The following is a 24,503-nucleotide window of genomic DNA, read 5'->3' as shown; positions in this document are numbered from 1 at the left end:
AGCAATTTTATCTTCTGTAAAATACTTTTAAAATTTAAATCATATTACAACCATTATAAATCTCTTGACCAGGACAACAGAGATACAGCAGGACATGACTCTTCTGCAAGAGGACAGGATTTCTGAAGTACTCATCAGCTCCCATTTTTGGGCATGAAGACAGAGCACCTCCTACTTACATCTACAACAAATTGATGTTTTGATCCTATAAAGGATGAAATGAGTCATAAAACCCCCTTACAGCTTAAAAGAATGAATGTTTACTCCCTACACCACTCTAAAGCTTCTAGTATTTTCCTTCTTTGCAGCCCGAAATTCAAGCACCAAGCATTTTGCAAAATTTCCTTTCTTAATGCAACAGTGCCTTCTGATTGCAGGATAAAATTAAGTAGGTTATTCTAACGCATTTTTTTGTAAAGCAAATGTATTAAAAAGTGATATACTGCTTTCAAACTAGTGTTTCCTGGCAAACTTTTCTAAAATGTAAATAACCTCTGTTTAGATTGTTTGGATGGAATCACTTGTATAAACCATCATTATAATTCTAGCATTTTTATTGGTTAATATAAAAACAGTATTTTTGTGAAGCACTTTTAAAACAGACTGAGGCAGCAAAGCCATTTCAAGTGAGACACATGCTTAATTGTAATTACTGTAGCAGATAGCAGTGACCACCAAAGTAAGTAAGTTACAATTAGATCAAGGCAGGCCCATTGATTTATTATGGAAAAACAAAGTGCGGTAACAGAGCAGACAATAGCAGAAAGCTGACACATCTAAGAAACATGCATTTTGTCACAATACGCAAGAACAGTGCTGCTTTTGCCATTGCATGCAGCAGAAGTTGTGCAACATCCAGTTTGTGCAGAGGGTCCTCTACCAGTCCTACCAACATTAAACTGTATTCTTTGCTGAAAATAGTGGGTTGGTATAAACATGGATATTCTTAATTTGCTCTAAGGAATTAAAAATATATTTATACTGGTGTCTTACCGTGTGTTTAATCAATGACAACTTGTTTGACAAAATTTCATGGCAGTAGTGCAAAGAGGACTGAAATTTTGATTTCTTGTAGTGTTATCATGTATTTACACTTCAATGATCTGCATTTTTATCAACTCAACCCCTTCTAATTTTATAAATGTGTGGGTTTTGTTGAAGAAAGCTGAACAGCAAAGCAACTGTTATCAATATGGCAGCCTTCTTCATATTTGGTATATGAGGACCCACTTACACGTCTCCTGTGAAACTAATTAATTCTAACCTTGATGACAGACTGATGAGATCAGCTGGGAGATGTTCCCCATTGGTCACTTTCACTACTTCCCCTACTGCCACCTACATATCCCAGTTTGAAAATGATTAGAACAGAAAAATAAGTGACGTGGAAAAAACAAAACAAAAATGGACAAAGACAAAAAGACAGAGTTTGAAATTATTATTCAAACAATACATGTTAATTAAAATGTCTGATAACAATTTTTTCAAAATCTATTCTAATCAGGTCAGAAAGAAAAGAGCTAGAATATTTTCATTTTTACTCAATTATATGGTTTTACTCTAAGGCACTGATTTTAACCTGCAGAACACATTGACATTGTACAGTAAAAATAAAAAGCTGTTATGCTTATTTCTCAACTGACAAAGTTTTTAGATACTCCATACATTATCTATAAAAATAAAAGCCACAACAAAAGATTTCCCAAGATTTTTTCAGAAAGTCAGATGATAAGAACCTTTTCTATGTAGACATGCTGAATATTATTGTGTTTTGCTTCAGCTTTGTAAATTTCTGTGCACAATAAATCAGCAAGAACCAAACAGAATCAAATCTCAGAGGTTTGTATCCTTCCGGTGTAAAGAGATTATAATTTCCTAAAATAATTAAGAGCCTCTTATTCTCCAGAAACTGCTATTGCTAGTAAAAGGAACCAAATGCTATTAATTTGAATTAAAACCAAGCCCACAAGCTTGCATTGCTATTGAAACCTAAACTGTAATTAGGGACTAATAAACACCTGGAATGCAAAAAAACAGGAATACTGTCTTCCTGGAGAATGCACGGCTACATGGAGACGAGAAAGAGAGCACATTATAGGTAATGTAAGTAGCACAGGCTTCTCTCCTGGAAGGAGGGCTGCAACAGGACCCTAGCAATACAACTAAGAAGGAAGCTGTAGCTCGAAGAAATGCCTGAACGGGGCCCAGAAAAGCAATCATGATTCAAGGAGTCTCCTTTGAAAACTGGATCCTAGAAGAAAACCTAACAGGAAAAGTCAAGGTGAGTAATGGTCAAAGCTGGGACAGTGTGTTCTGACAAGGGCTGTAAAGAGAGGTTAAACAAAGAGGTAATGATCTTGGCCAAGTCCAGTAGCAGCTCTTACTTCAATATATCAGAACATGACTTGGGGGTGTTGGTCAATGAGAAACTTTACATGAGCCAGCAGTGTGTGCTTGCAGCCCAGAAAGCCAACCGTATCCTGGGCTGCATCAAAAGGAGTGTGGCCAGAACTGGAATGGGTTGCCCAAGGAAACTGTGAATGATCCACCCCTGGTGGTGTTCAAGGCCACGTTGGACAGAGCCTTGGGTGACATGGTTTAGCAGGAGGTGTCCCTGCCCATGGCAGGAGGGTTGGAACCAGATGATCTTAAGGTCCTTTCCAACCCTAAGTACTCTATGATTCTATGACATAGGATTCCTCTAGAAGGGGGACAAGGCTCAGAGTGATAGTTTTGCAGGCAGCTGATAATTTTCTGTGTATAAACTACAAATGGAGAACACCGTGATGGAAGTGGCCCCCAAATCCAAAAAGGCACACAAGAGAAAACATCAAGGCAAAGACTCAAATTTAGGAGTTTGCTCAGATTTCAAAGAAGCTGATCTGAGAGGATGTAACCTTTTCTGCCTGTAAGACACTCCGGTTAGCATGACATAAGCTATTATCAGGCCAACAGAACAAGTGTTCTTGCTGCATGGTGTATTGCCAAAGAAGATCTTGGTGGAGAAGCACCAATAAAATTTATAAATGCTTCTCAAACTGCAGAAGTAAAAGTTTATTGAGGATACTCTATACAAAACCAGCTAAGTTATGACAAACATTAGCACTGAAGATAGACTGTGGGGAAAATTCATTGTATTATATGGCAACTATTTTACACTTGACAATAATAATAGAAGTGCTTTAGAAACCGCAACACTTAAATTTGATGGATGGAGGAATAAAAAAGGTACTATTCTATGCTACAGTCTAGTCACAAAACCAGGTAAGATCCTAACCTTCTTAATTGTATGTATGACTGAATTCATTAACTTCAGTGGGATCATAGCAGGTTTATACCTAATTCAGAATCATACACTTGACAATAATGCTTCCGCTTGTGCCAGAAAAAACATGGAAATTGCACTATAAATGTAGAGTAATAAATCAGAATGTTATTGATCATATTTAAGTAATCTTCATTAAAACACTTCTTAAAATATGTTGTCTATTGACCTGATCAAATAGATGTTGAAAAATGTCCATCTTCCACATAAGATGTGGATTTCTTAAATAAAACTGTCCAAGGAAATGATGATAAACAACCTCTGATTGTTCATGTAAAAAGAACTTATTATCAAAACATTTCATGCTATAAATCAAGTTTTGCTTTCAGTGCTGAAATTATTCATATTACATGTGTATATGAGAATTAAGTAAATATTCAGTTCACAAAGACAGCACTAATTTGATCATCCACATCTCACAATCACTTTTTTCCTGATTCAACAATCAAAATGATGACTATATCCATTAAAAACCATGTCAGTTCCCTGTAATATATCAATTCTAATTTATTTATAGCACAAAATTTGTTAGGCCCACACCAAAAAGCCAAACAGTTTAAATATGCCAGTTGAAGTCCAATTTTTAGAAGAATCACCCTTTTTTGTATTATATTCAACAATAAAACTATATATTGTTTTTCTTCTGGGTAAATTGAATGCCAGTGTAATCTTAAAACTGTAACTGTCACAGTTTAAAGAAACACTGCCTTAAAATAAATGCCAGAATGAACAAAAGGCTACACTTCAAAACAGCAGCATTTTTGTTTATTCTTTATTTCCTTGGAACAATCACAAATAAATAAATAAATGCAGGGTAGAGAAACCAGCCTCTACATTGTAAGCATCAGTGGGCATCTCTACCTTGATGAGAGCAGTACAGTGTCAGCAGGTATATACTCTTTGCCTTTTATTACAACTATATCTCCAACATCTACCTGAAAGAAAACTGGGAATTGGTTAATGGTCTCAAACAAAGTCTGTTATCCCTTTGTTTTCAGCACAGTAAATATTTACCTGTTGAATTTGCTAGAAAGACTGATAGAAACACGCACTTAGAAAAGCGTAAAGGTATTAGGTATTCCAGTGACTCAGAGGTCATTGAAACTCTTTGGAGATCAGTTAGATTTTTTAAACAGTCTTAATCCTGACCTTCTTTATGCAGTTCTTTACTTCTGCTAGTTATTGCAAAATTCTTTACGGGAAGACTGAAGCTGAGTTAAAGAAGAAATTAATCTCCCCTAAGATCACAGCTCAGTTGCATTACACTACATACTGTATCCTTGCTTCTCCAAGGATACAAATCAATTTCAGCAGAACCTTGTCTCCAAATTACTGTGGGTCAATTTTTATTCAAGTTTTCAGGTATGGAAGCTAGTACAACTAGGGGGACTAGCCTGGAATGATAACATCTAGTCCTTTAAAGTTACCTTTAACAGTCCCTTTCTAGCCACTATGTAACAGTCTTTAAAGTTCTCAGGATTTAAGCCAAAGAAGTTCATTGAACACAAAGTAATTGGTTACCGAAAAGAAGCTCCTGCTTTGGCACACCAAATACTACTATAAGACTGCATAATTTTACCAAGTTAATCGTATTATTTAAGCTATTTTTCACTGAACTTAAAGTCAACCACAGAACAGCAGTTTTGCCTTACTCATATCAAAACTGATTTGACTTAAAAGTACATTTTAAGAGAAAAGTATTAACAAAAAATAAATTACAAAAGACTATACCTTCCCCATCGTACCAGTTAATTCTTACTGATGACAATCATTTGGAGAAACAAAGCAAATATTAAATATGCATTATGCTCTAACAGTCACCAATACAGACACATACCTTTTCCCAGTGGACAATCTCCCATGCACCATTTCGTAGTACTGAAAAAACAGGAAATAAGAAAGATTGTACAACGGGAAAATTCTCTAACTGCAGTATACAGGTATGTGTTAAACTCCATATGAAAAACAAACACAGCCCATTTACACAACATTTTACAGCATGCTTCGTTTCTATGACTTCAGGTCAAACATTCCAATTTTACAGAGCATGTTCTGTATATTAGTTTTTGTACCATAGAATCTTAGTAGAAGTCAATGACGACATTTTACCGGGTTTAAGAATCAATTAAACCTGATATAGATTGTATGATAATGTGGTGTTCTAAAAAATAAATTAGTAATTGGAATAAAAAGTGGCAAAGTGAAAAAGTTATGAAGTTATTGTGGAAGAGAAATCAACCAAATTTTTTTTTCACAGTTCAAATATTGATGATGCTCATGCAAAAAAGATCCATAAAAAGTCACCAGCAGGCTTCTTAGCATTCAACTGTTTATACTGCTCCTGGTATGTCAGAGAAATTCAGGAACATTGCAGCCATCTCCTCCATAAACATATTGGAAATCCCCCAGATCAACCCATGCCATCGAAGATTTAGTATTGATTTTACCTGGCACTAGCAATTTTTATTGCAAGCAAGCTCCACAACTCTAGTTTTAAGTATTACTACCATGATACAAAATCCATGCCTTGTTTGCCAGTTAATTGCCAAGACTGCCTTTTCAGAGAATAATAAAAGTGACTTTTTATGATTAGCCCTAGTTACAAAGCTATTTAAGATTCATAGGCAAAAAGAAACTGAAATGAAAAGAAAATGTACTACCATGAATCAGTACTCAGATAGATCCAAGAGGTTCTCTTTCACTGTGTCCCCCAGCTTTCAAACTGTCAGGATGCTTATCTTAAATACCTGATCAGGATCCAGTTCTTATGCAAGCACATGCTGATTTCAAAAAATTGGATCAAAATGTGGGAATACATACAGAGTTTATATCTACATCTTCCTTGAGGTTCTGTCCAGAATGAACCCCTCTTCCTGTACTTCAACAGTTTGGTGAGTCATTATCTAACCTGCTTAATAATTCTTCGGGATAAGATAAATTTTTTTACCCTTCCTTCCCGTGTGTTTAGTGCTGATATGCTCAGGGGGATGGTAAATAGAGCAGTCTCCCTTTCAGACAGTAAGCAAGATCTTTTAATGACTGTCTCACCAAACAGCTGATCATTACACAAAATCTGTTTTGACAATGTACCTTCACTGGGAAAACGACAGATCCAGAACGAGGACTGGTTGTAATAGTGTCCTTAAGGAACCCAAGAGGTCTGATAACTGTGCCACCACCTACTTCCATTTGTTTGTGCTAGCAATATTCTTTGTGGGGACATGGTACCAACCGGATGAAAGAACTGATGAGGATTAAAAATATACCTTGCTGCAATCCAGATGACTAAATCTCACAAATAGCTATAGTAGAATAACTGTCAGTGGAGTTCTGCAGGTCTTATTTATAAGCTCCCAGAGGTGGCCAAGGACTTCTTATGAAGTGCTGGCTGCAGAAGCACTTGCACTGCTGAAATACACCCTAAGGCTGTTTCATATGCTGCCAAGCTGCCCTAACATAGCATTGCCACTGCAAAGGGAAGGTTCTGTTCTGCCCTCACCCCATGCAAAGGTGCATGCCCCACATTGCTTAATGCATGCTGCCTCTGGTGTTGGACACTTTGATGAGTCAGTTTAACCTACTAAATGGAAGGAAACTGTCAGCTTTTCATTCTGGATTTGTTTCCTGCTGGTTTAGCTGGTTCAAATCAGCTCACAAACGGATGAGTCAGACTCATGAAAATATGAGACACCTGAAATCTCAAGAGTGCTCTAACCCTAGCTTGATCCAGTGACTTCTAAGCAAAATTAACATATACTGACATTCAATTAAACCCATTTTTTATAAGACCCAAAAAAGAAGTGGTGATGCTATATTCCTTTTATGTAACAGTTAAGAGAACTTGTGCCATAAAGTCTTCTGCAGCCTGGCTTTCACATTTGTATTTCCCATTTTTAGCTGTCTCTAACTTTCAAAAGCATGCTCCATCTGCCCTACACAAGACAACTTCACCACACTGCAGAAATATGTATTTCGTTACATCAGACTGTCTGCCAGTGTCCTGCTGTGTATGTATGCAGCCTGAGGTAACAAAAATCATCCCTAATGCAGCCTAATAAATCAAAATCCTCTGCAAAAGTTTTTTATAGTAACTGAAATTTAGAAAGTTAAATACTTAAGGTTAATGGAGATACAGATGGTCTTTAAGGAATAAACAGATGAAGGGAAACCCATATACAGAATCTATACATGCAACTGTCATTTCATTAACAGTTTCATACATTTAAAAGACAATGGAAGGTGGAGATGGATATATAATGTACTAAGCATATTTTATGTAGCGTTACTTTCCAGGGTTACAGAACTGCTGAATACATGGCAAAAAAATAAAAAGGAGTACCACACTGATTGACTTTGTAATTATTGCTTTGACAATGGACTCTATTTGACAATACATTGAAATATTGCTTTGACAGTATGGTAAGACTGATGTTGTAGTTAAGTGAATCCCACATTAGCTTAAGAAACTTGTTTCTCAGTACTAGCAATATTTATATATCCTCATTACATTTCAACTCCCAAGATGCTCCTTTGCATGCATGAACATTCAGGAATTTTATAAACAGTCACCAAAGAGCCTAATGAGAGGCAACCAAGGAGAAGAGGCAGGAAAGACATTAAAATAAGACTTTTATCAATTTTAAACTCTGTACACTCTGAATAAACTACAGAAAAAACTAAAAAGCACTCTGAGATTCACTGCTACCTAAAACCGCTGGTTGCAATCTCCAAAGCTAGTAACATTTGATGAAAGAATTTTAGATGTCTAAATTAAGCTTTCCTTTGTTTTTTATGTATAGATAAGAGGTTATCTATTTCTCCAGGCCTGTTCTCTTGAGATTTCTGTTCCCAGTGGTTTCAGTCAATAGATTTGTCTCGTTCTCTTTTTCAGTTACATGCTCAGTAGTTTCATAACTTATCTTCCCCCTCCATCCTCCATATTTTACAGTAAACTTCAAAACTTATGTACAATTTAGGTGGGCTTTAGAATTTATGTTTCTAAATCAGAGACATTTCCAGTAGTTAGCAGTGTTAAACATTTCTGATTAATTTTAGTCAATGACTGCATCCCTCCCTAAAAAACTAGAGGTTACATTTCTTTCTTATTTAAATAAGATCCCATGTAAGATTCTTCTCTTTGTGGTATTTTTCATACCTGCTGCAATCAAATTCACATGATGGTTATTCCTCCTCCTGTTTATAAAACCAGGACCAGCTCTATCAAGAGATGGCTGCCTCAGAACAAGTAACATGAAAACTTGAAAAGCAGCAAAGGAGGAACTTAAACTTAGACTTCCTACACAAGACACATGTTTAGAAAGTATTTCTCTCACTTTCTGAGCTATAATAATCCTCTAAATTAATAGCTGTTCTCTATTTAAAAAAATAAATAATCACATTGCAAAGTTTTTGGTTAGGTACACTGCCTAAATATCTCGTAATCTCTAATAAAACCATTATATTGATTCCATATTAAAAACCAAAATAACAATAAAATCCAAACCCCTTCTATTCATCTTTATCTACAGTTTCAAAGCAACACAGAAAGACAGTTCCATTTTATAACTTACCCTTCCAACTGCAGTTTCGCAAAATTGAATTGTTCAAGATTTGATGGTCAAAAATCCCCAATATGATTTGTGTATTCAGCAATGCATAGATTTTTCATCATAATCTAGACCTACTAAACACAGTGGTGATTATGACCTTTTAACAGCCACAGTATAACCTGTGTTAACTTAGTAAATGTTCAAGTTTCTTAGGAACCTCATAAAAATTTGGAACGTATTCCATTCAGTGGGGCTAATGTGACTGCAAATTGTTATTGCCACCGTTCAGATTTAAACTTTTGATGTAATCTGCATAAGCAATTTCTCACTCAATCACCTGTCAGCAGTTCAGATTACACTACCATCATTTGCAAAGAATTCAAAAAACAACACCTCCCCAACCCACAATTATTAACTGGCTTAAAAAAATTTCCTACCTTGAGTTTGTTTCTTGTTCACTGCATTATCAGCTTTATGCCTTTTCTAAATTAAAAATACACAGTGGTTAAAAACTTCTATGGACATCATAAACCTTTCACACTTAAGATAAAAATCACATGCAACACACCTCCCACTCATCAATTCAATAAACTGACTTAAACATTTTAAAGATGAGTATGGATTACTTGCATAATTATGATCATTAGGAAAGTCACACACAGCTCCAGGCTAATTGCATTTTATTTAAATGTTCTCCCATGTGGGCAACTGCTATCTAATCAAGCTCCTTATATAAGAAACAGTGTACTTGTGTACCATAACTGTGCCCCTTCCTGGGAGATGATTCTACCAGAGCAAAGATTGTGGAACCATTCTTCTTACTAGTGTCTCTAAGCTACAAAAAGCTTAGGAGACTTCTAGTTTAAACACAGTACTTAAGGGTAATGAACTCAGTTTTTTCTGAGCAAGAACATGATTTTGAAAATTAATTTAAATAGAATTAACTGTTTTAGGTAAGCTTTTTGAATAGAGCTGCATAATTCATGCCTTTGAAATGCAAAGAAAAATCAGAAGCAACCTTGTAAACTAAAGAAAAATAAGCTAAGCTACTCAACAGATTTATTTAAAATAAAATACTGGTACAACTGAGCTAGCAGCTCGTAAAAGGCCACCTTATCACTTTGCAAAGACTAAGTTAAGGTATTACTTTTTACAAGATTTTCACAGATAATCAGCAGATTCACCTTTCAAAAAGATGGTTGATTTTACAGATAAATAACCTTTGATCAATGGGAAGGCACAATAACTTGATCAAAGCAGGTGTTTCTTGGCCCATGAGGAGAGTCTCCTCCAGGTTAAAACAGGTAAATGTTTAATGTCGGTTTCTTTCTGAGCTATGATGGGTGAAAATCATTGGAAACAGCTGATAATCTAGCGCTGCATGTCACAAATTTTGCTAGCACTTCTGAAGCATATATGGAAAACACATTCTGTTCATGAATAATGCCTTCTGCATCTTGGGATTTCGTTCCAGAAAAAGAAGCATTTGGTTCTTAAGCCAAAAGTGTTATTTTGGTAAGTATATTTATTGGTATCAACATGTAAAGTTCCCATCCAAAAGCCAATTAATCTTGCTTTAGTATAAGAAGATAATCTTGGGTATCTCTCTGTGTAAAGAAACTAAGGCATAACAAAAATTAAAGGTTGAGGGAGAACACACAGTATTTTACTATGCAGGAAGAGTTCAGCTTTCACAGGAAAAAAAGTGCAGGTGTCAGTCAAACATTCCTGCATGATATAACCAGCAGGCAACATTAAATTTCATACCTGTTTGACTACAAAACCAAAGCAAATAATTTTTATTTGGACTACAGTCCGAAAAACTCAGCCGTGTGATAAATTCATGAAGTTACATCACACACACACACACACATATATATACACACACACCTGCACACACAGAGCCCTTAAACTAGCACCTAAATTCTCCCAACCAGCTCCTTCATCTCTTTCCTTTCCAATTAAATGCAGCAGGAATCAACTACATGCTGAAACAATGTAAACTTAACAGAAAGAAAAACAGTATTTGAAATGCCTTTAGGTAACTCAGTAGTATTTGGTAATGAGAATTTTATTGTTATAGCTGACACATGCAAAAAACACTAAACCTCTTCCCTGTCTTCCACCCCATGTCAAACTCCACACTTCCAAGTTGCAAAGAGCAAATGGTAGAAACAAATGGAAGAAAAACAAAGTGGATGATGTAACTTTTAAAAAAGGACACTTTGTGCAGTTAGCAGCAACCTCAGTTTTATATTTGCCTAGACACTGACAGATGGTGCAAGTCTAAGCATTAACAGCAGAATGGTTAAAAATATCTGAAAGAACATGAACTGATTTTATGGCTTTTTAAAAAGTGATTTTGTTTACATAAAGAGAAAGCAACAAAGACATTTAAGGAGAAGCTGCCTATCTGGCAGCAAAACTACAAATGCAACATAGAATAAAAACATTTATTTGAAACACTGTTGCCTCTTGCAGGACCACTCAACTCTGCAGCCCAAGAGTTAACACAACCCTGAGGGACAAGGTATCTTGCCTGCCATACACTCACAGAGGTAACTGAGAAGACTGAGATCACTGTATCAGCAAGAAGGCAGCATGTAACAAGCTGCCCTCCACTTCAGAGCTTATTTGCAGCTCACCGCTCTTCCTCTTAATCATGTTTCTGCACCTACATTGTAATTCTGCTCAAACACAATAAAGATGATGTTCCCAGGATCAGGGAAAGACTCTACCACTTGCAACCCGTTACAATAATCAAGGGAACAGTGAAGGGAGGAAAAAAAAAAGGGCCAAACAAAAAACTAAAAAAATAAGTATTTAAAGGTTATTTGGTTTTAAAATAAGATTCCACCCAAGATGAATTCAATAGCTTCCAATCTTCTTTTAGCAGAGCCATTGTTTGAGAAACCTGGCAATATTCTGGTCTTGACTGGGTTCTGTGGAGTCTTTCCAGTTCACACTTTGAAAATACGTTTCATTATCTAGAACTGTTGACTAGAAACAATCTATATAATAAACACAACAGTCTCTGTTTTGCCATGTTACTGTCACATGTATATATAGTTAACACACTTTAAAACTGTAACACCATGTTCTAAAGATTTCATCTCAAGTAGCTTCAGAAGCTTTCAAAAGCATCCATAAGGCAAGAATGGCCCAACATCAAATTATTCAACAAAATTTTTATAATATAATCTATGAAAAAATTGAAAGCTATTTTCAATATATTGGTATTAAATACTTACAATATCCTCTATTATCTCCTTCACTGCAGCTACAGCTAAAATAAATAAAAGAGGGACCAATGTTGTGTAACGGCCTGTTGGTGACACATCTGGTATTTGCTATTTAAAAAAAAAAAAAAGAAAAAGAAAAAAGAAAAATTATTTGCATTGCTGATTGAAAATATATTTTTAACACAAGAATCGGTACTTTATGTGCAAATACAGACAAGGCAACTGGATTCACTTTTTACACATGTTGCTGATTATTTCCAAGAGAGGATTATTGTCTTCAATTTAAAAGCAGCTGATACAATAGAATTTGCATTTTAAATAGCATAGTATTCAGCAGTTGCTTTCAGAGGTTTTGGTGGCTGCGGAATATTCATCTTCCTCTTCTGTATTTCAAATTAAATTAAAATATATATTTATAAAACAATTTTTTCAGTTCAGATTTTTGTTAAAATGGACACAAGTATGAGGTAGTTTTACTTCCTTACAGTTTTAATCTCTAAAAAATATTTTGTATCATACTAGTTATTAATTGACAAAGTTGCTTTCTGCCAGACTTTGTAAGAAACCCATTTTTGCTAAGCAGGTATTGGCATAGATGATGCAAGTGAATGTACGTAAATACTGAGAAAATGCAGCTACTTATGTGACACACATGGATGCTTATCCATAATTATATTGACTAGAGCTCTTAAATGGTGATATTGCTAGGTGAGAGGATTGCTACCTTAACGGATTTATAATGGGAAACGCATTCAATTTGACTACAATGAGACCTTTGGAAGCAGAGTATGCTAATAAGTGATGCCTCAATGTGGTTAGAAGACATCCTCATAAAACGTTCTGAAAAACATACACTGTTACTTATGATTTATATAAATTTTGCTACCACCACACTATGCTTCTGAAAGAGAAAGAGGATATTATGCATACATATACACCCTGTGTTTCTTGGAGTGAGACCAATATAGACCTCTATTTTCCAGGTTACTCTAGACCGCATTTTTCAAGCGATTAAATGGAAACCAGGCAGAAAGTTATTGTTGGGCAAATGTCTATGTGTTGGCTACAAGGGAAAGGGACATATCACTTCTTCAGCTATTCCTACCCTTTTATTCCTCTACATGTATGCCCGAATTCCCCCATTCCAATTTTTTTTTTTTCCAGGCAAAGTATGAAAGCAAAAGGGGCATCCGCCTTGTACCCTCATTCCATTACCTCATGTTCCTTACTCCTGTTCAGTATCACTGATAACCTGACAGATGGTGGGCTTATAAATCCTAACATTCCACTTCCTCCACCCCAAATACCTACCTGCCCGCCTTTCACCCGATCATGCCAAGCCTCAAACAGCTTCTGAAACCTCACATTCCGAGTCATGAGCTTGATGTGCACAGTGGCAGCACAAGAAACACTGCTAAACCACTGGATTAGCCTGAGATGTCCCGTGTGGTCAAACGGATGTTTAAAAGCCACAGATTTGCAGGCAGACAACCTAGTGAAACTATGAACTTCAGATTTTTTTTTTTTTCCCTGTGGAAAACAGTGCAAGTTATCTGTGCAGATATATCCTAAGCAACTGCTCCGAGCACTTACAGTAGAAACGAAGAAACCTAAGCACAGAGGAAACAACTTTTACTTACTAAAACATCTGAAGCGAGGAAGAAAAAACACAGGGCAGTACATATGCCATTATATTAGTAATTTTTGTTTGGTATGTCAATTCCTAACACAATGATCTCCACAAGAGAAAAAACAGCACATTCTAAAAACTGCACTATAAACTGCACAGAAAATGTGTTGTAATCAAATATGATTGTAATACAGAACTAGGCAATTGTAATTATCACTGTATCTGCCCACAGTTCAATCAATTACTGCATTCATAGAATAGCAGAACCCACCCCAATCTGCTTTATCAATCTGAACTACTGCAAAATGAAAAACTCCGATAGATCTGCAAAAGTTATGTACTACTTCAAAAAACTTTCAGTAAGTTGGATCAGGGATAGCCCTTTTTTACAAACATACTAGCTACAATGAATGTATAGGAAAAGACTGCATGCTTTCTTCCTAAGGAGCACATCTAACCAGCTGGCATATGGGAAGTAGCTGCTATAGTACTAGACTCCACTGCTGTTTTCTTTATCTAGGCTCAACTTCAATCTTTATCAGCTTCACTCTAAGAATAAATATTCACTTCTCCTCAGCTGCAACTCCTGCCTCTCAAAACAGACTACAGGATTAAGGTTCATTAAGTTCAGTTTTTTAGGGGTACCTTCTATTATGAAAGTTGCCAACCAGAGGTAAGATTTTTTCTGTGTATGCAAGTATTATTAAATGGGATTTTCCTGTCACAACAGTCTTTTTCACCTAAAAGTATTTCAGCTATACTTAACCTCTCTTACAGAAAAATCTTTGTGTGTAATTTGTTATCTACAAGAAGCAAAAAAGCCCCACAAACCCAAACATTCATTAAAGGTATTTCTGCACAATACAGCATACAATACAGAATACTGAGAGGCTAACTAGCTCAGAAAAAACAAGCACACCAACCTCAGTATCTCTGCAAAAACATTGTCTATGGTGTAAATACTCCCTTAAAATGTTTCAAACATTAGTATCTAATTCTTTATCTTACCTGTAGTAATGCAATAAAAAGAAAAAATGCATTAGCAGCTCTTCTGAACTGGGAATAAAGGAACCTTGGCAAGAATGTGATTATGTTGTACTTTGCAGTGCTGAAAGAAAGAGAAAACACCCGCTCTGTTATTACACTACAAAAAAATTCTCCAAGATTATGCTTTTCCTCTCAGTTAGGCAAACTTTCAAATAAAACTATCTACCTCTTGTGATTTCTGTGCTACCAAGCAGATTTGTTTTGGCTAAAAGAGAAACCGAACGACTTCTACAGAGATGGTCCTGCAGGCATCCATGACATGTATAACAGAGAGAAAACTGCCTGCCACCCACAGCTTCCATGCTGAGGTAAGAAGTTCCCTCATCACCTCTGCCTGCTCTGTGGAAAGCAGCTGAGCTCTGCTGCCATGCAGTTTATAGGCAATGAGGAGAGGAAAAGAATAAAGAGAAGGCAGTGGGCAAGCAGTTACGCCAACACCAGGGAGCAGGTAGGGCAGGCTCTCGAGCCCAGACAAGTACCGTGCCCTGGAAGCCATGGCATACACTGGACAGGTAACTCTGCACAATGCCTCCAGTTCAGACAAAATTCATGAGGAAAAAGGTATAACAAGCATAATGAGGAGGGTGCTAAATTAGGTCTGAGGAGCTGTGGAGCTTCCGCGCTGGGTATGAATTTACATGACTCAACGCAAAAAAACCTAACAACAGGATCAACTGAACTGAAACAGTGTGTTTAAGAAATAATTAAAATTACAAAAATCTGTTAAAAGATAACCTTCACTGAATGGAAAGTTGGTTTTTTTATTATTTTAAACTGCAAAATATTTGATATTAAGTATAGTTTTGCTAGTTTGGAAGAACAGAATACAGTTTATCCCAGCATAATAATCTCTGCTAAGCCATCATCACAAAATGTTTGAACTCCCAGCTCTTTGTCAGCCCTACACTTGTTTAAGAACAGACCACTACCACCTAAGGTCCTAAAACAATAATAGTGAAAATAATCATGTCAGAAACTTACAAGCAAAAGACTTGTAAGAATATTTCAACCCCTTTTTAAGTTAGTAATATTTTCTTTGACTTTGCATAGAACAGTCAATTTAAAGGGCGACATGAATGTATCCTGCAGAAAAGCTCAACACTGTCAAGAAACAAAGCAAAAAAGTGAAAAAGTTTTGTACACAAACAAAAAGCATTATAAAGTTTCTCAAGTCCATGGAAAAGCCCCATTATTTTTAATGTGTATAAAATTTTTGCATACTATCAAAGGTACCTCCAGAAAACACATGTACTTAGGACAGAGGTATCTTTGACACTTACTTTGAATTTCAACAACAGAACTGAGGGCATTGCCAGATTTAAACATGTTACTTATGAGTATTCAGTGCATGACTTAAAATTCAACAAAAGAAAAAAAACCAACCACAACACCTCAACATAAACTATCAGCAGAGTCCTAAAGCCTGAACTTGAAATTCAAACTCAGTTTTATTGTAACTAGCTGACTGAAAAAGACAAGAGTTTCCAAAACACAAACCATGCCATGCCCAAGTGAAGTACATCTGCATTGGCATCCAGTTACCAGAAATACATTCAAAGATGAACTCAGCTGAAAGCTGAAGAAGAAATCCATACTCTACGGACAAGATGACAGTGCAGCTGTAAAGCATCCATACCCTCCTCACCCTGTTCCTAAAAATTTGGAAGGTCAGGTTTGCAATTGCAACAGTTCCACTGCTCTCATTTCACTTCATTCCCCCTTCCAGAGTCTGAGACTTCATTTTTGTTACATAGCGTGCAACGTTATGAAATTATGTACTAACAAAACCACTAATTAATACCTGACATGATTATTGCAGAATTTGGTTAGCTGGGGCTGATTGATGAATATAGTTCTCAGTTCCTCTTGATCAGCTAGAGAAGTTTTCTCTGAAACATCATCTGTCTTCTCATAGCCTGAAAAACACAACATGATTTTCCATATAAATAGATTTATATTTATGCACATACACAAGACTCAAGGCACTTCATGACCAAAAAGGACATTCATTGTGAATGTGAACTCAGTGCATTCACATTTATCACAACTAATGACCCATTAAAAAAAACCAAAAATTATATAGTCAAGGTGCTTTGTAAAGCTATAATCCTGAATAATAATTGTAAAATTCACTGATCACATCAGATCCCATGGACTTCTGTATTCCCAGGTTAATTGTTCCCTAACCTGATCTTCCTCCACCAAGGTACATCCTTGCTTCATCATTTCAAACTGGTATAAGAAACCTGTGGTTTCTGAAGACTGATCTTATCAGTAGACACTAAAGTGGAGAAGGCACTATGTACCACATCCTTTCCTGTGTCCTTTGCCTCCGGGTTGCCTGCCCTATTCAGCAGGTAGGCCCACATGTCTTCTTCCTACTGTTACATCTGAAGGAGAATAAGAGAGCTTCTACAGGCCCCTCACCAAATTAAATGCCAGGCAGGCTTTGGCTTTGTCAGACAAGTCCATCCCTCTATACTCTTCTCTAGCCACCTATCCTTGCTTTTTCCTCTCCTTTCACACTCAAGTTTCGTCAGGGGCTCCTTGCTAATTGGCGCAGTCTCACTGCCACCTTGGCTTGATTTCCTGCTCATTGTGATAGGCTAGTCTTAAATTGGAAGGATATGATCCTTGGAAACCAAGACCAGTAATCATTTGTTGGTTAATGGGATACCTTCCCTTCATCTGCTACAAATCTTCTGCATGACACTTCCGTATTATTTCTGGAGAAGCAACATCAGTATATTCTTCATTTTGTGTGTACTCAACTTGAAATGGTATTATTAGACTTACTGATATTCTCAGCACCTGCCTTCACCAGCCAGGAAACCTGTGCTTTGTCTACATTCTTCTATAAACTATAAGGAGCCTTGTATTAATCTGCATCATGACTTTCATCAGTAAAAGGGGATACCAATGTATTCTTTTCTCTCAATACTTTTCACTAAGTCAACCACTCAGCCACTACACTGATGACCAACAGGTCTAAGCAGTCCATTCAGCCTGGAGCTTGTAAACACAGGTATAGCATAAATCAATCACCAAGAAGTTGTAAAATGATAGCAATAATCTCTGTGTGTATAGCTGCTTCTTAAATAAGCACTCTTCATTCTGCATGCCAAATGAGAAACATACATAGAAGAAAATTATGTTATAATCATAGAATAGAATCACAGAATAGTTAGGGTTGAAAAGGGCCTTAGGATTATCAAGTTCCAACCCCTGTGCCATGGGCAGGGACACCACGTACTAAACCATGTCATCCAAGGCTCTGTCTAACCTGGCCTTCAACAGTGCCAGGGATGGAGCATTCACAACTTCCTTGGGCAACCCATTCCAGTGCCTCACCACCCTTACAGTAAAGAACTTCTTCCTTTTATCTAATACAAACTTCCCCTGTTTTAAGTCTGAACCCATTAACCCATGTCCAGTCACTACAGTCCTCAATGAAGGGTCCCTTCGAAGCAACTTTTCGAAGCAATGAAGGGTCCCTTCGAAGCAACAACCCTTACAAACAGGTTATGCAAAATCCAAGTCATCATCTAGACCACTGGCTTTCTACATAGCCTCTTACCCATTATATCCAAAACACACACTTCAGACACAACCTCGCAAGGTCAAGTCTCCACGCATTGTGAAAGACTCAGCAGAAATTTGTGATTTCATGACATTTGCCATTCAAAATTCACAGATTCTATTATGACACAGGACATCCCTCTACTACATTCATCCACTGCGATGTCTCTATTTCTTTCCTTCCAAATCCAATGCAAGGCACACATTCAACACCCTTCTATTCAAATTTCGGTATGTATTTCAAGGAGTTTGGAAGTTTCAGAGGAAGGGCAGCCAGTTTAACAGACTGGGTCGACCTCAACCATCATACAACCATCACGACAACCATCATACAACTGGCTATGTATGACCTCCAGCACACAATTCCATAAACATATATCCCTGTAACAGAACTGTATATAGGTACATCTTTAAGATTAGGTTTCAGTCAAGCTGCAGGTGCACAATCAGTCACATGTTTATACCTGACTGAGCCCAAATCCATTGCATGGCAAGTGCATCTTCATTCCAGGTATAGGACAGTAAATGTTGCTCGATGTCCAGTTGCTCAATGAAGAAGTAAAAACAAAACATGGCTCCTATGAGAGCACACGGTTAGAAAAGTTGGAAACTATTGTGTCAAAACACCAACCTAGCCTGACTAAGTTCAGGAAATAGAAACATTTTACACATCTGTGGAATGTACAAGTATAAAGCATTCATTTAAATTAAAACTTACGACAGAATAAGACTTGAATACTGTGATAGAGTTAAAGCAAATATTATCAGGCATTAAACACTATATATTACCTGTTTGTTAGACTGATAAACTATACATATTTATTTCGATGTATCATTATTCCAGCATTCATTTGTTCTCCTCTAATAAAAAAGACAGCAAGAAAGTACTGAGAAGATTTATAAATGTTCACTGTCTCACTTCTTACTACCTTGAATTCACTTCTCTTAATTTCCACACACAAAAAAAAACCTAAACCAAAAAAACAACAAACCCCCTAAACAAAAAAAAAAAAAAAAGCACACACAAAAAAAAAACCCAAACAAAACCTCAACAGTGATCTTAGGAGTTAAGTTCCGTAGCCTTCTACACTCCACAGCTTCAGTAAAACCAGCTCTCCTGCCCTAGAAGCATTACACTACTACTCTGAAAGCTTTAAAAGTTACACATCACCTCTCTGTGTAAACTTAGAATACATTCACTAGAGTATGCAGACTTGACTGATACACAAAGTTCAGTATCAAGGAGATACAATTTTTCTTTCCCCTTTGTGTGTTTGTCTACATGTGTATACACATACACAAAAATATCTAAAAACTTACGCATTTTGTCTCAAACCTGACCTTTAAGAGCTACCTCTCTATGAAATTTTAAAAAAAACAAGCTATAAGATAGAGCTTAACTGCTGACTAACGTAAGAAAAGGTCTCACACAACAGTGCAGGAAGTCTACATAAAAATTCACCACTCTGCAAAAAAGAAGCTACCAACTGCTATATTTCTTCCTCCGGAAGTGAGGATCCACTAGCACCAAACCAATTTGTATGAACTCAGCCTTCTAATCAAATAAGCAGAAGCTGGCCTGTTGTAAGAATCTTGTCTACAAGTAACCACAGTAACAAATAAAAGCATACCTATTCTTAAGAATGGAAGGGAAATTATCTCTTGACCTAGTAGCTACGTTTTTGATAAAGATGTGTTTGATAAGGATGCATTTAATACATTATAAGAATTAAAAAGTGTTGTTTGTTTCTGTAATCCATTAGAAGGTTCCAAGGCAACAGAAGAGTGTTGATTCAAACATTCAGAAAGTTGTCAAAGAAAAAAAAAGATATACCTGAAGTAGGAAGAATAAAAATCCCTCAACACATGCACAAACAATAGCAAAGAATCAGCTGTAACAAAATGCTTGTTAGGAGAAAGTCAGTGTGAAGAATAAAAGCAAGAACATAAGATGGAGCCATCATTCTATTTTTTTTTCAAGTGTAGTTAATGCTGTGTAACAGGTATTAAACTGATGTCCACCTAAGCTGCTTCCTGTTTGCTCACTGCACTAAGCATTTTTTCAGGGCTTAAAAGCAGCATTACTCTTCTTGGCCTAAAGACCACAATTTAAGGTTACAAAAAATTATTAAGCGCCTCTTAATAATAATTTTGAAGTCTCACATCTAGCAAACAGCAGTTATCATATTTCAGACAGGAACTGTGATGTTGTAAGGCCTCCCATTCAGAATGACGAACAAGTATATTTTGTGATCTTGTGAGACCTCACTTGGAGTATTGTGTGCAGTTCTGGTGTCCTCAACATAAAAAGGACATGGAACTATTGGAACAAGTCCAGAGGAAGGCCACAAGGATGATCAGGGGACTGGAGCACCTCCCGTATGAAGACAGGCAGAGAAAGTTGGGGCTGTTCAGCCTAGAGAAGAGAAGGCTGTGTGGAGACCTCATAGCAGCCTTCCAGTATCTGAAGAGGGGCTACAGGAATGCTAGGGATGGACTACTCATTAGGGACTGTAGTGACAGGACAAGGGGTAATGGGTTCAAACTTAAAACAGGGGAAGTTTAGATTAGATAAAAGGAAGAAGTTCTTTACTGTAAGGGTGGTGAGGCACTGGAATGGGTTGCCCAAGGAAGTTGTGAATGCTCCATCCCTGGCACTGTTGAAGGCCAGGTTAGACAGAGCCTTGGGTGACATTGTTTAGTGTGAGGTGTCCCTGCCCATGGAAGGGGGGTGGAACTTGATGATCTTAAGGTCCTTTCCAACCCTAACTATTCTATGATTCTATTCTATGATGTTCCAAGACTTCTCTTCCTCTGCTGTGGCTTGCAATATTGCCTATATTTAATCATAGCTGAGCTGATAGTTAACCACAGCTGCATTATCAAGCAGATTCTATGACATACATTCATACATACCCCCACTGATGGGAAAGCATCTGACTTGAAAACAGTTGTAAGTCAGCACTTTAAATAGAATAATAGGAAATGTTAACACATCACACTAAAAGTTTATTACGCAGAAATGGCAAGTTTCAAAACTGATTTCCTCTTAACGTTCAGATTCCCACTTTCTAATAATATAGTTTGATTATTTTATAATTTTGTTGCTACAGGGCCAAACCCAACTAAAACTATGCTTCAATATCAGAGGAAAGCAACTATTACTCTCATCAGAAAGTCCACTTGCAAATCTGTTCCATAAACTCAAATCACTGTATATAATATTTATTCTGCCCTATGAAAGTTATTTGCTAGTGGAACACAGAATCTTATCCATTGTTCTTATCCATAAAATACAAGATAAGAACAAAACACCATGAATTTCATTCAAAGTCACTCAATAATAGAGGTTTTGGTTCAGGATTTCTTTCAATCTGTTCAAAATTAAAGAATGGAAGCAAATTTTACGCAAGAGTGGGAAAAGTCAACACTGAAAACAGAATTGCTGTCAATTCTGAGAATATGGAGACTGGGTACTTACTTCCCAGGGTACAAGTTGTACCTGAAAAGATATGTTTTGCACAGAATACATATTTTCAGTTTTGCCAGTAAAAATAACTTTCAACAATAACAAAGCCCAAATAAATAAGCAGCCAATGAAACAAAGCCCCCAAGTAATCAACTTGAGATTTCTTCAACAAGAGAACCCACCAAAGACTGTATTTTGCTTCCAGTAAATTTCCAAGAAGCAACTTTGTTCCAACACATAATATTTGCAGAGACTGTTCCTAAACCAGTTTTGATTAAAAAGTAACAACAATAAATTCTAAAGAGTAAACATTATCCAAATATTTTCCATATATCCAACTTTTCCTTTAGGTAGGGTAGTTTAACAGCTCCAAAGAAAAAGAGACTGCTTTCATTCCTTAAAGCAGTCTCATTGTAAGAAATGGATAAAGATATATACTGATAAACTGCAATATGGAAAGAAAGGAAACAAAACACTCAACTCAGAATTATTTTGATTCACTTCCCTTAATAATTAATTATATTTTAAAAAAAATTCCTAAAGCACAGCATTCAAAAGCTTTAAAAGCTGGTGCTGTAGCCAACAACCTCTTACATGAGTAAGTGTGGTTTAACCTGATGGGCAGCTAGCCACCAGACAGCCATTTGCTCACTTCCCATCTCCTCCCCTAGGTGCTGTGGGGGAGAGAACTGAAAAGAGGTGGAACTTGTGGATTAAGATAAAGACAGTTTAGCAGGGCAGAAAAAGAAGGAAAAATAATAATAACAAAAGACTATACAAAACAAATGATGCACAATACAATTACTCACCACTCACTGACCAATGCCCAGCCACCCCCCAGTCAACTCCCCCCAAGTTTTGTTGTTTAGCTTCTTGTGCACCCCTAACCTACTTGCTGGCATAGCAGTATGAGAAGTGGAAAAGTCCTTGACTCCATTTCAGCAGTGCTCAGCAACAACTAAAGCATCAGTGTGTTATCAACATTATTCTCATCCTAAATCCAAAACACTGACTTGTACCAGCTACTAGGAAGAAAATTAACTCTATCCCAGCCAAAACCAGAACTGTAAGTCTGCTAGCTCATATTCCGGAAGAATGCAGCACAGTTTGAAGAGGGTATCAGTATGAAAAGAAGGTACCTTTAGAGATACTGTAATGCTGTTAATGACCTTCAATGACAGAACACGCACTGGGAACCCGACCAATCAGTCTGTTCTGAGGAGTCAGAGCACAAAAGGAACTGAATGACCTTCTTGAACTTGCTGGTACTGCTGAGATGGCCAAGCTTGCCCTAGGACTAGACCATGTGTTTTTCCCATTGCGAACCACTGTGAGTCTGCAAAACAGACTTGGCACAAATAAAAACAGTCACAAGTGACTGGGAGCATTACATCTGGTAAAATGCTACATAATTCTACACTCCATGAGTAGAAACACCAAAGGATATATTAGGCATTAAAAAAAACAGATATTCTGCCAAAGACTATCTGATGACTGCTACAGAATTTTAAAACTCTTTCCCTCTTCATGTGAAAGTCATCTCACCTTGCACAAGTTCAGCTTCACCTAGTTTTCATACAGGCATTTACCTCCACTAATATGAAGAACAAGTTATTGTCTAATTTTGTTGGTAGTCAGCACCACAATACGCTGAAATCTCTATAGCTTTCCTGATGACCTAACAGACTTAACTGAACTCCATCAACACATAGAAAAAATTTATTAATGCTTCAGTCTTCAGACAACACTGTAAGAACTGCCACAATTCCACTCTCCTAAACCCTCTCAAAATAAATTAAATGCTTTGAATGATTCTACTTTATATTATTTAATAGATGCATATATCAACTGCGCAGCTACATACAGCTAAAATAACCATAGTTAATTACTGTTTTTAATAAAGCTAGATGTCAGCTACACTACTCAAAGATTCCCCATGTGTTTTGCAACTGCAGAATACATGACACCAATGCGAGTACCAAAGCACCAAGTTTCTGAAGCTGAGGTATAGTTTTAAATTAAAGTTACTGGTGGTGAAAAAGCATGTCGTAATATCCTAATTTTGTTTAGGAGTGCCACATCTTTCACACCTTGAGCCAGACTTCATTGATTCACATATCATTTCAGAACTGTGGCATTTCTTAAGCTTATGATGAACTGCAGGGTATTCTTTGCAATAGGGGTGGTAGGCACAAAAAGATGTATTCAAAAAAGGTTGGAAGTGTTCCTGGTTATCTTTCATTTGCCAGGAAGAGCACAAGAATCTGAACGTGCTGTCTCATAGATGTTAAAACACATACAATTTTTATTTTGTAATAATTTACTAACTTTAGCACCAATTCTGTGCAACTGTCAACCAATTCTTGGGAATGATACATGTGTGCATCATTTTGACAGTTCTGACTTGTTTTATTTCATCTGAGCACAACAGCTGATCTGCTCTAATAACAGTATTACTATCTCTTCACAGAGAGCTTAGTTCAGAGATGATATCAAGACAGTCCAGCCTGATAAGGTACTTCATGATCCATGGAAAAGATCTCTGAAGCAGAAAATAGATACTGCAGTTGACAAGAGAGAAAAAAAAAAAGAGGTTTTAATTCCAAAGACACATTACAAAAGCTCTAGATTAAGGAAATTAATATTAAGCTTGTCTATCAGA

At 36.7% G+C, this 24,503-nt stretch overlaps 1 protein-coding gene across 5 annotated transcripts in view; it reads right to left on the bottom strand.

Moving 5' to 3' along the window:
* Nucleotides 1-24,503, bottom strand: part of ATP8A1 (ATPase phospholipid transporting 8A1) — a 114,718-nt gene that overhangs the window by 87,709 nt on the left and 2,506 nt on the right. For 2 of the 5 annotated variants that reach the window (XM_061346162.1, XM_061346164.1), the window contains exons 2-7: nt 16,595-16,709; nt 14,755-14,854; nt 12,126-12,224; nt 9,312-9,357; nt 5,163-5,203; nt 4,187-4,260 (exon numbers count right to left, since the gene is read on the bottom strand). In XM_061346162.1, the coding sequence (XP_061202146.1) occupies nt 4,187-4,260; nt 5,163-5,203; nt 9,312-9,357; nt 12,126-12,224; nt 14,755-14,854; nt 16,595-16,709 (475 nt within the window). Of the gene's footprint in view, nt 1-1,264; nt 1,339-4,186; nt 4,261-5,162; nt 5,204-9,311; nt 9,358-12,125; nt 12,225-14,754; nt 14,855-16,594; nt 16,710-24,503 lie in introns of those variants that run through there. The other 3 variants (XM_061346161.1, XM_061346165.1, XM_061346166.1) reach the window with 3 other exon arrangements.

This window comes from Neopsephotus bourkii, unplaced genomic scaffold (genome assembly GCF_033783945.1).
Source record: "Neopsephotus bourkii isolate Nb327-2 ecotype Australia unplaced genomic scaffold, CSIRO-AGI_Nbou_v1 NB_259, whole genome shotgun sequence".
NCBI classification, from domain to species: domain Eukaryota; kingdom Metazoa; phylum Chordata; class Aves; order Psittaciformes; family Psittacidae; genus Neopsephotus; species Neopsephotus bourkii.
The sequence above is the reverse complement of the archived record's forward strand: the minus strand, read 5'-3'. Positions and strand labels throughout refer to the sequence as shown.